Source organism: Anarrhichthys ocellatus, unplaced genomic scaffold (assembly GCF_004355925.1).
Source record: "Anarrhichthys ocellatus isolate YVR2014 unplaced genomic scaffold, GSC_Weel_1.0 scaffold3, whole genome shotgun sequence".
Taxonomy (NCBI): Eukaryota; Metazoa; Chordata; class Actinopteri; order Perciformes; family Anarhichadidae; genus Anarrhichthys; species Anarrhichthys ocellatus.
The window spans coordinates 8178827-8190101 of NW_022280033.1; the positions used below are offsets into that span (position 1 = coordinate 8178827).

General features: G+C 40.7%; 1 protein-coding gene across 1 annotated transcript; it reads left to right on the forward strand.

The window, feature by feature from the left end:
• The first annotated feature begins 805 nt into the window (after window positions 1-805).
• Window positions 806-10146, forward strand: bfsp1 (beaded filament structural protein 1). The gene is made up of 8 exons (XM_031876427.1): window positions 806-1276; window positions 2399-2459; window positions 2936-3031; window positions 4968-5060; window positions 6184-6297; window positions 7161-7381; window positions 8241-8332; window positions 8585-10146. The coding sequence occupies exons 1-8, from the start codon at window positions 903-905 to the stop codon at window positions 9598-9600; spliced, it is 2067 nt and encodes a 688-aa protein (XP_031732287.1). The 5' UTR covers window positions 806-902; the 3' UTR covers window positions 9601-10146.
• The last annotated feature ends 1129 nt before the right edge of the window (window positions 10147-11275 follow it).

Below are 11275 nucleotides of genomic sequence, written 5' to 3' on the forward strand. Positions count from 1 at the left end.
TTGAGGATTACAACTAGAAGATATCTTTCTTGTTATTAAAAAATAAAGTGTTGAGATACAACAGCTCCAAAGCCCAGCAAAACACAAACGTTGCCACATACATTTGAATATAGGCTCTTCTCTTTGATCGTTTCTCTTAAAACATAATGTGTAGAAAGATTGAAACTTTTGTAACATATTTAGGATCCCATCCTAATTGGCTAAGCAAGATTTGATGTTGTTTGCTACCGGTTTTAGTATTTTATAGATGGAACTTGTATGAAAAACAACCATTAAACCCTCATTGAATTGTATGACCGCCTGCATACTGCCTGCATATACATTTCTGTAATTTAGGGTCTATTTACGGTGTTTTTGAGATCATGAACCCAAACTTGATCAGTACCCACTGAAAAACAACCGTTTTTGTTTTCAGCACACTCAGTGTGTCAACACTTAGCTACTTCTGGCAGGAACCGTTCTCCACAGTCCACACAAATTGCATTGCACGAATTTTCCCCTCTGTCCTGTGGTCGGCCACCATCCAATCTGCCATATTATTAAACGGGGATCTAGAAAGCAGCTGACTAAGAAGCAAAATAATGGTGTGTGACCACCCAGTGCTTTCGCGGGCCAGACAATTGTTTGTTTTTGTGGTTCTGCTTTGTCATCAACAGCATGGCTTTTCTAATCTCTGCCACAAAGGCAACAATAAACTGTGGAAGGCACCAGGCTCGTAACGTGCGTGGCCACAGCTAGCGGGAGGTTTTGGGGGCTATTTCGCCAACAGTCAGTGCTGTGGAGCGTTTAGTCTAGCATGAGACAGCCAAGGGTGAGCACCCGAGTTTTCACACAATAAAGGTGCGGAAGGGGACCGAGCACTCCGGGGAGACCACCGACCCACGGGAGGGAAGCATACCACCATGTACAAGACCAGCTACCTGCACGAGGTGCGCAAGGAAAAGTATGAGCGTTCAGATGTCTTTGATGAGGAACCTGTGGACTTCGAATCCTCTGCCGGCATCTCGGCCATCCAGGGCTGGGAGAGCCTTCAGGAGCTCAATAGCCGCTTTGCCCGGTACATCAACAGGGCACGAGTCCTGGAGCAGCGCAATGCCGTGTTCCGCAAGCAGCTGGAGACGCTGCAGCGGATGGAAGAGGCCAGCGGTCTAGAGGAGGCCTTCACAGAGCAAACTGATGTCAACAGGCAGCGCATCCGAGAGCTGTCCTCTGACCATGCCAAACTGGAGCGAGAGCTGAAAGATGCTTGCCGCATGCTGGATGAATTCACCAGCAAGTAAGAGAGTTGGGCTGGTCTTGTCTTCTTTAGAGAAGGAGTGATTAGATATCTATAGAAATGTTCCCAGAAGTGACGCAGAACCTTAATCCTAAAGAGGTGAAGATGCTGGTTCTAAAAAATCTGATAATTTATGCCTCTCTGCAAATTAGCATGGAAACTGTAAATTAATAGATGGAATGGAAGTTAAATTTGAAGTCAATTTACAGCCTTATCAGCAGATAATCATACAACTTGCTGAAAAATATCTTCATATGTCCATGCCTTCAAGTATAATTGAGATACATGGATTCTGATTTTTAAAACTCATAATGATAAGGTTGCAGTTTTAAACACTTAGCTAACGGTGTGGTTTGAAACAAAACCACTTGGTTAGATTTAGTTAAAGATGGTTTGGATTCAAATAAGTTTAGTTTCACAAGGGACACAAATAGCTGCCTTCTGGTTGAAAGTCCTATGTTTATTTGACCCATCCATTCACCCCAGCCTGCTATCTAGGTAAACTTTGATTAGAAACGGATTTGCGAAAATTAAAAAAAAAAACGTACATCGGGAACAAATAAGCTTCCTTCAAAATGTAATTGACAAGGCAGTTTTGTTTTGTGGTAATGTCATTTTTGGGAGACATGTCCACAGAACACACTGCCAATAGTTTTGATAGGAACTTTCTGTTAGTTGTTCTGGTGAAAACTGTTAACAATGAAGCTGATCTACCCCATTTGTAATGCTGTGAGCAGCGAAAAATGAAATTCCATTCACTTCAGTCGTATTGATGTGGTGAAAGGAATCTCTGGAGTAGACATCTTCAAACTTGAGCGATAATATAATATCTGCAAGGATTCCATTTGATAGAGGGTGAATGTGTTTTTTTGTTATTTAGATGAACCAATCTTTTAATTCCAACTACCTACAAAAATGGTGTAATCAGATGTCTGTAGGCAGCAAAGCATCACTACTTTATTAATTAAGTTGATTATTGACCAACTCTGATTGCGATGACACATTATTGACACAGATGTTTATCTGTGCTGTCTTACTACAAGCACACCGCAGATCATGCAATGGTACCTTCTCCTGCTTTTATATTAGACTAACACATAATCCAGATGTTTTATGTTCCAGATATAGAAATCAATGTGATTATCAAGAACAGCTACGGGGCACACTGGACCAATTGAACAAGGTACTGTATGGATCAAATAAAGTGTGTTTACACAATCATACAAACTAACATGAGTAGCATTTTAGTTGTACTGCATCCGAATTCTCCATCATTTAATCATGGAAAAAGCTGTGCATGTGAAACAAGAGACAGTATACATTATCTACAAATGATGGTACTTTTAAAAAAAGTAATGAGTGAAGCAAATGAGATTTTTGCTGTACTAGGTTTGTTAAATCTTTAGATATATTGAGAGAAGATACAGAGATTTAAGTTGCAACTTAAGTGTGATAAATGGTTTATCATTGCTTAATATACAAGATTTAATACAATTGGAGAGCTTTACTGATTTCACATGGCCAGGACGACACTGAAGCGCTTTGTAAGAAGGCAGTTTTAGGAGTCACTTCAGTGTTCCTCGGCTCTTGATGAACTAAATACAATTCACACTGAACCTTTCACAGTTCGGTTCCTATTGTTCTTCTCTACTCCTGCAGGAGGCTGACAATTCTCTGCTGAGAAACCTGGAATACCAGATCCAATCACAATTCCTGCAGGACGACATCAACTCCACCAAAGACAGACACAAGAAGGTCAGTGGCGCTCATGGTAAATGATCAAAAGGAAACTACTGTGCAACTCCTTGGCCTAAACAAACCCCCCGACAATACAATACAGATGTTGAAGAGGAAGCCAATAAGATCTCAATGAGACCTCATCATTGCCATGTTCAAAAGAATAGTTTTGATAGGATTAACAAAAATAACCCGCTGTAAATGTCTACCTTTTTAATAAAACCTCCTTCAAACAAGAAATCCAAGTGGACATACTTCCTTAAGAGTTATCAGACATGTAGCTATGGCTTGTCATGGGCCTCTCCTTAGGATTTTATATACTTTTATGGCAGTAGTCCTGCTATTGGTTAGGTAACAACAACCACGTTGGTTAAATTTAAGTAAAGCAAGTATGTCCTGTCTCATGATTCAAGTTCGACTTTTGAATTTGTAAATATTATCCACATAAGACCAACATTTTTGCATCAGAATGCTTTGAGTTGTATTGCAAAAGGGGCAGGAAAACAGATGTAATTGGTTGCCTGTCAATGTTTTGATACATTCACGAAGAACATTTAGCAAATTGCTAGATACATTCATTAAGCCGAAATTCAGGTGGCATTACGGTTCTCTCAAAACATATTTTCAGTTGAAAATAATTAGCATGTAAATGACATTTCAGCAAGATGGAGCTGCACAGAGACAGTATTGCAAATAATCTTTGACTGTAAATGCTATAATTATGTATTAGTCTGTTCTGTGAAAATGATAAGCTTATGTACAGTAGACAATCTACACATTTATAGGTTAGCATGAATAAATATGTTACAGAAATCAATGGTTTTGTCAGTGGCCAAGGGGAGTGTTTATCAGTGTACAAATCAATATGCTTTGATGACACAATTGTATTGATGCTCACATTATTGTAGTACTTATTGATGGCTAGCAGCAACAGGACTCATATAAGCCATTAATAGTTCCTATTTATAGCAGTTTATATTGCTGACATATTGCTCTTTAAAGGGCAACCGCATCTTGAAATTGTGTCCATATTGTTCTTTTTGACAGCATCTTTGATCTCCGGGTGGTATATTTGATATGGATTTATTGGATAACTCACAGTGAGTCGAGAAAATGAATCCACATCAAAGAATATTTGTTCAAAATAGTACACCACAGTGTGTGCGTGTGTTTACCTTTCTGTTGCTTTTGAACACTCATGGCCTCAGGCCACGACTCCTCAAATGACAAGGTGTGATGATGAACCTGGGGCTTTAGCAACAATATACCTTCTGTGACGTGAGTAAGGAAAGGATTACAGAGACAATGTAACACTGTTCTTCACACATATTGAAATATGGCAGGAAAGCACAGAGGAAATACAGAAAAACTGAAATATTACCATCTTCAGTGGCTTGAACGTGAACACAGCGGCCACAGAAATGCTGAGACAAATGAAAGCTGTTATGCGTCAGGCATACTTTCATAGACTTTCTTTGCCAAAGCAATTTATCCCTTTTTTGTTTTCACCCATTACTATACTTTCGATGATGAATTACACCTGGCCTCTGTAATATTGAGATAGCATATCAAAGGGCACTGCTGTCACTATATTATGTGGGAGAGAATAGGGAGTCGTCTCACATGAATCCTGAGCTTTGAAGTATCCCTCTGGAGAGAGGAAATATGTCTCTTCTTCTTTATTACTGAGTCTGAGATCACGCTTGTACAAATGGATTTTTATGAGAAACTCCCTTTGCTGTAAGGAAATTCTAGTACCAATTATAAATATATTTCAGCTAAGTGAAAGCCTTTTATTGGATATTTTATTTCTCTCACCCAAGTGCAAAGTAAATATGCAAGAGGTTTTCGAGCAGGGGTAATAAATTGGTTCAACTTTGCATAATGATAGAGCTTAGGGATGCTCTTCCTTTTGCTATTTCATGTTTTCCTTTTATATCATCTTTCTTTACAGAATCTTGCTGAGATCCAGACCTATGTAAATATTTTACAGCAGATCAACCAGACACTCCCCCTTGCTCCCAATGTGTCAGTGGGCATCTCAGAGGTGAGGTCATTAATGTTGTCACTGTGTGTGTGTGTGTGTGTGTGTGTGTGTGCTGCAGTCCCTGCGGGGAGACAATGCTGTTTGCATGTGTGTCAGCGCTGGATATGTGTCTGGGGTTGACAAGGTTACTGGCTTCTCAGTCGGTCGCCTGTGCCTGCATTTGTCTGTGTTTTATCGTGTATACGTGTGTGCGTGTGTGCAAGTGCAGACAGTCAAACAGTCCCCCGGACACATGGACAGGCCTGCAGTTTGAGAGCGTCGGGACACACAATGAAGGAAACGCCAGGAAGGACAGCTGTGCATGCTATTTTTTGTGACAGGCATTTGTGTAGGAGTTTGGAGTTTTATTCATACAAACATTTCTCAGAGGCAGAGCTGCTCTGGATGCAGAAATTGTTTAATTGCTTGAGTTAAATCTCAGCGGGCCGAGATAAAGGGCCACAGCTCTTGGCTGCTGTGTTGAGCTGAAATCCAATGACAATACGACAAAGGCAAACAAGGAGGGAGATGACGTTATGGAGCCATTTAATAGTCCAGCTGTATGTGTAGGGGTTTAAACAAATGGGTGTAAATGGTGAGCATAACGAAGGGTATGGAAATAAAATATTTTTTACAACATACAATGAACACAAGTAAACCAGTACAACATGCTTTACACCACAGTTTTTGGCTTCCATGCATTCATCAGGGCAGTATAGTTTTACATACAGAACACACCTGCTGCCATTCAATGTTTAAACACTCTAAACTCTATGAATCAAGATTACTGAGAACGATGACTACAATAGATCTACCAGGTGTGAAGAGTAAAGCTCTAACAACAGCCACTTACGTCACTTGTATCATTATTATTTCAATTTCTGGGTAGTGGACACTGCCCTCTACACACTCAGTACGTTAATTTTAAGAGTAGATGAAACATAAAACATCACTGCTATGGGCAGTGCAATTGTTAGAGAGCCCTTAAATAACAATAAAAATCAATCAGTAAAGCTTTTAATACAGTGCGCCTTCAGGAAGTGACTTGACTGATGGCCGCGTGAGTCTGTGTGCAACCTTCATGCTGTAAAGACAAAATGTGCTCGTCTGCATGTCCTTATTGATTTGTGCTCTGTGTTTAAAGGAACAGGAGAAGCTGCTGGCCCAGAGGAAAGTGCCGGAGCTGCAGAGTCAGCTGGAGGAATACAAGAGCGCCCTCTGTCAGCTGCAGGCTCAGAAACAACGGCTACAGACTGAGGTGGGTCACACGGTCACCATGACAACAGGGGGTTTCATGTAAATGAAATGCCTTACATGTTTTTTTGTTTTGTTTTTACCACCAAGCTAATATTAACAGACTGGCACATTGAACAGGATTTCCGATGTCAGTCCAAGATCCTTTCCTCTGTTGTGAACTACACCAGTAACTCCAAAAAGTAGAACAGTTGTACAGTTTGTAGATTGATTGATTGATTGATTGATTGATTGATTGACTGATTGATTGATTCATTCATTCAATTCTTTATTTCTGTGTCATGCACAGAGAGTGCCCAACCCTCATGAGTTAACAACACACCAAAAATACAGTTGCAGTTGTTTCAGTTTCAGTAATTTCATTCCATTAAAACAAATTATTTTTACTCCTCGGTCTAAAACGAAATGTTCTGCCTTCTCTTCCAAGCTTGGCAACATAAATGAAGGTCAATTCACTAAAAACGACATCCCTTATGGTCTCTTAGATAGGATAGTAAAACAAAAAGTGAGCCTCATTCTCAATTTCACCGAGCTCTCACATCAAACAATGACTGTCCTCCTCTGGAGTGGGGCTGCAGATGTTTATTTTAACCTGCAGATTATTTTCACAATTAGCCAGAACAAAACAGGTATGAGAAGCTGGAACCAGAATACAAATGAAAAGGAAAAAAATACAATTACAAACAAATGAAACTATTGTTTACTTGTTGTTTAGTCAGCATATCAATCAGTAATCAGTTATGACGGGCGGGTAGAAGGTTGATTTTACTTTCAACCTTGCTCATCATTTTTCTTTACTTCTCACTTTCATTAGCAACTCAAGGGGGGTAATTTCTTAATTAGCATTGCCTCTGTCTTGTCTTGTAGACTACAGTGTTTGAGCAAACCATCAGAAACACACAGGAGAGTTATGACGATGAGATTCAGATGTACAACGAGCAAATTGAATCTCTGCGGAAGGAGATCGAGGAAGCTGAGCGGTCCCTCGAGAAGTTCACCAGTGAATGTCGCCACCTGGCCATGTACCAGACATCCCTTGAGAATGAGCTGGAGAGGTACAAGAGGATCATCGAGAACGAAGATAACAGGTAGACTGCCTCCACCTGGTTGCTGGCACACACAGAGAACACTGTTGAACAGGCATGCAACGTCTGACTGAAGAGGCTAAAATGGCACGGAGCTCTTCACTGAAGGCTGAAATAATAGCTGAGAAATAATTTTGACCCCAAACAAATCCAATATAAATGTAATAGGTGATGCATACTGCTTTTACATGATTACATTATTACAAGGATACATGTGTTTAATCATAAAGTTAACATAACATAGATCAAAAGCTGCAAAAAATGAGTTTACGGATTTATATTCTTTAAAAATGATGTCAAGGCAGAAGCAAATTCTTCTTGACCCCAAATGTTAGCCACCAAAAACAGGTTGCAAATGGTATGATTATATTACTTTTTTTTTTTTTTTTTTATTAAATGAGAGTTTCTTCTCCACACATCCAAAGAGGTACAAGAGGTACCTCCCTCTACCTCTTGACAAGCACTTCTTTGTGAGAAAACCGAAAAGCTTAAAGCTATATATATATATATATATATATATATTTATATATAAAGAATATCAGAATTAACCATCGAAAAAAAGTCATGGGTAATTTCAGTGTAATCGTAGAACGTTCACATGATGTTGTAACTAAGTTAGTGTAGAATGCAGGATCAGCCAACAGATGGCACTGGGTGACAACAAATGTTTTTTTCTTGTAGCACAACAACAAGCAGAGTGTTTTTTCTTTCAGATTTGGTATATTTGTTTGTTATTGAAAGTAACCAGTTGTTTCCTTTTTTGAAAAATATGAATTACCAATGCAGATTTCTGTACATAGAAATCTTCTGTAGAGTTAATGGCTGTTTCATTGCTGACATTTCACTGCTCTCTTTCCTGCAGGTTGAATTCGGCGATAATTGGCACTCCTATTACCCTGTTCACCACTAATTACCGCTACACTCACACACCTACTGCATCAAGCAGGGGGAAAGGTGAGGGCACCATGAGCACATCACAGCTGGTTTACATTGAGAATTACTTCTGAATGCACATGCAATAAGCTGACATTGCTAGAGACAACTCTATACTCTTTTAGACATTGAGTCTTACAAAGCTAACTAAAGTGATGTCTTAATTGTCTTTAGCATCTCATAACATTTGGGTCTGTTGCTGCATACACAATGTGGGTCTTTTCTTAGATCACCAGTTTCAGCTAGTTGACATATGGCCTCATCTGTGTTCAGATATCACCCAGGTTATCCAAGATATCACCAGCATCAAGCCCCGCCAGAAGATCCTGGCCAAAAAAGTCCTGAAGAAGAAAGAGCTGACCCCGAAAGACGTGATAGACAGTGGCCAGGAGGATAAACATGTGGGGGCTGCTGGAGAGGCGCCAGATGAAGAAACAAAGGGGGTCCCATCTGTAGAAGTGCATGAGGAGAGGGTGAATAGAAAAGAGAAGAGGCCTGTGTTCACTGAAGTGTCTCCACAGGATGTCCCAGACGGAGCTCAGATCAGCAAGGCCTTTGACACTCTGTGTAACATCGTCAGAGACAGAATGAGGAAGTACAAGAAGCCTGAGCCAATCGCTGACTTCTACACCAAGGGTCGTTATGTCCTCGTCACCGGCGACGGCAGCTACCCACATCCATGCTTCTACACCTCCACGCCATCAGCCGGCCACATCTTCGTTACAATCAGAGATGGAGTGATGCCTCCCTATGATCCTTACGTACCCATCACACCCTCTCCTCCCCCTCCACCTCCACCTCCCCCTCCACCACAACCTCAACCTCAACCTCCTCAGCCCATAGTAGACCCCAAGCCTCCCAATCCCACCCCACCCTCCAATGGAGGAGGAGGAAAAGACGATAATAAGGGTGGAAAAGGTAAGGACAACGGCGGTAAAGGTAAGCAAAAGAACGGAGATCCTCACTCTAAAGATCCAAGCCCACTCCCGTCACCCTCTGGCCCCAAAGATCCCACCCCAGCCGCGGATCATCCGAAGAAAAGCCGTGATGACATTGGGCCCACTCCAAAGGCTGCGCCTCGCGGTGCCAGCACCAGCTCCAGCTCCAGTTCCAGTTTCAGCACCAGCACCAGCTCAAGCAGCTTTACCCCAGACGCAATGAGCTACGAGAAGCTGGAGGTGGTGGAGTCTGTGGAGAAGTTCTCCAATGGCCGCAAGGTTAAAGGTTACGAGGAGACTTCCATGGTGGTGGAGACCATGATCGAGAAGTCCAGCAAGAAGAAGCATTGAAGCCACGTCACCTGACATGACGAGTCAGTCAACTCCACCAGGGTCCTATGCGGTTCAGGTCCTCTGACAAGAAGACAATACTGATAAATACCACTGTTCCTCAAACTACCGTAATGAAACCAATACGTTTTGTCTCTGAAGGAAACCAACCAAGCTTAAAGACCAACTACACATTCCTGCTCTGATATTCAATGCTCTTCCATTTGCTTGCAGTCTCTGGACTTGCGTCCAGAATACGTTTTGCAGGTTCCATAAGTACTGCTGTTGTTGTTCGACTTACCACCCTTGCTCATGCTATGAGTCCTTTACTGTCTGAAAACTTGGGACAGTGAAAAACGAAGCTCCATGCCACCAATACAATTTAATAAGAAAATAAATAAAAAACTAAGAAGTTGTGCCACCCCTCTGAACTCTATCTTAGAACTCCAACTTTCTCCTTTGAGCTGATTTGTTCAATTCGATGCCACTGCCTGCCCTCAGCACAATTTTGCTGTGTATTAATTTGCTTTGATGTATTGAATAATAAAAAAAGATTCAATCAATTAATACCCTGGTCTGCTTTTAGACAGATGTTATACACCAAGCCCCACACACACATATTTAATGGGTCATAAAACCACTTGTGCATTTGTGGACATGGACATTTTATCGTAGGATAATTATTCCTTGGCTTTTCTTAAGAGCAAAATTAGTAGCCTACAAGCACACAAAAATACTGCTTTTTGTCACAGCTATTGTGTATCCATTGCAGACTATACACAAAAGTCATACGAAAATGCTTTATAAAATAAGAGCCAAATCAGCAGCAGAGAAGAAGCTGCCGCTGAGTCTGTGGCCACAGCAGGTCAGGGGTCTAAAGAGGCAACACCGAACTCTGCTTATCTCAGCAAAATATATGAATGTGATAGTCTACGCTCTGAGAGTCCAGCTGTGTGGAGCTCATCTGGATTTTTACTCCACGTAATTGTGCAAAAGTGCAATAAAATTCGAAAACCAGGTCCTTATGAGGTACGGTTATGGTTAACGTAATTGTACATCGGCAATTAAAAAAAGGTTGCAACTTGTGTAATTAATCACTGATTTAATGCTGCACCACCCAGCGAGCATGCTATGTGATCCAAATCAAACGTCTGTCATTGTGATACTTTATGTTGCTGTTGATTCCATAGGAAATCATTCATGTGGCTAGTATGGCTTTCACCTGCCGCCGGTTTCCACAGTTGTTTGTATACACTGTGGGGTCGTTTTTTTTTGTCTTTTTGGTTAATTCTACAAAGGCTACATAGAGGAAGGCGATTGTATATTTAATTTATAATCAGTTTGATGCATATGGCTGCAAAGTGCGTTCTCTAGAAACAGAATTTATTGTTGGTTTGGAGATTAGGACTCGATGTCGTTCTTCTGGAGCTTTACCACAAGCAGTAATGTTTACTCAGAGTACATTATAACTGACCGCCTTCTTTACTTTTATCTAAGTACATTTTTACACAAATAGGCCTGCTTTTACTTTCAACCTAGTAAAATGTATTTTATTAAGTAACAGTACTTTTACTTAAAGCATGATGTTCTAGTACTCTTTCCATCGCCATGTATTTGCCTACAATCAAGTTATTAGTTAGCCTATAGCTTGATATATTGGTATCGGCTTATGTACACAAATTATATAATGGTTGAG

Bases quoted from the DNA above. Each gene is read 5' to 3' on its own strand.
- bfsp1 (XM_031876427.1), top strand. From the start codon at position 903: ATGTACAAGACCAGCTACCTGCACGAGGTGCGCAAGGAAAAGTATGAG. The intron at 5,061-6,183 runs GTGAGGTCATTA...CTGTGTTTAAAG, and splicing joins TGTCAGTGGGCATCTCAGAG to GAACAGGAGAAGCTGCTGGC. The intron at 6,298-7,160 runs GTGGGTCACACG...CTTGTCTTGTAG, and splicing joins AACAACGGCTACAGACTGAG to ACTACAGTGTTTGAGCAAAC.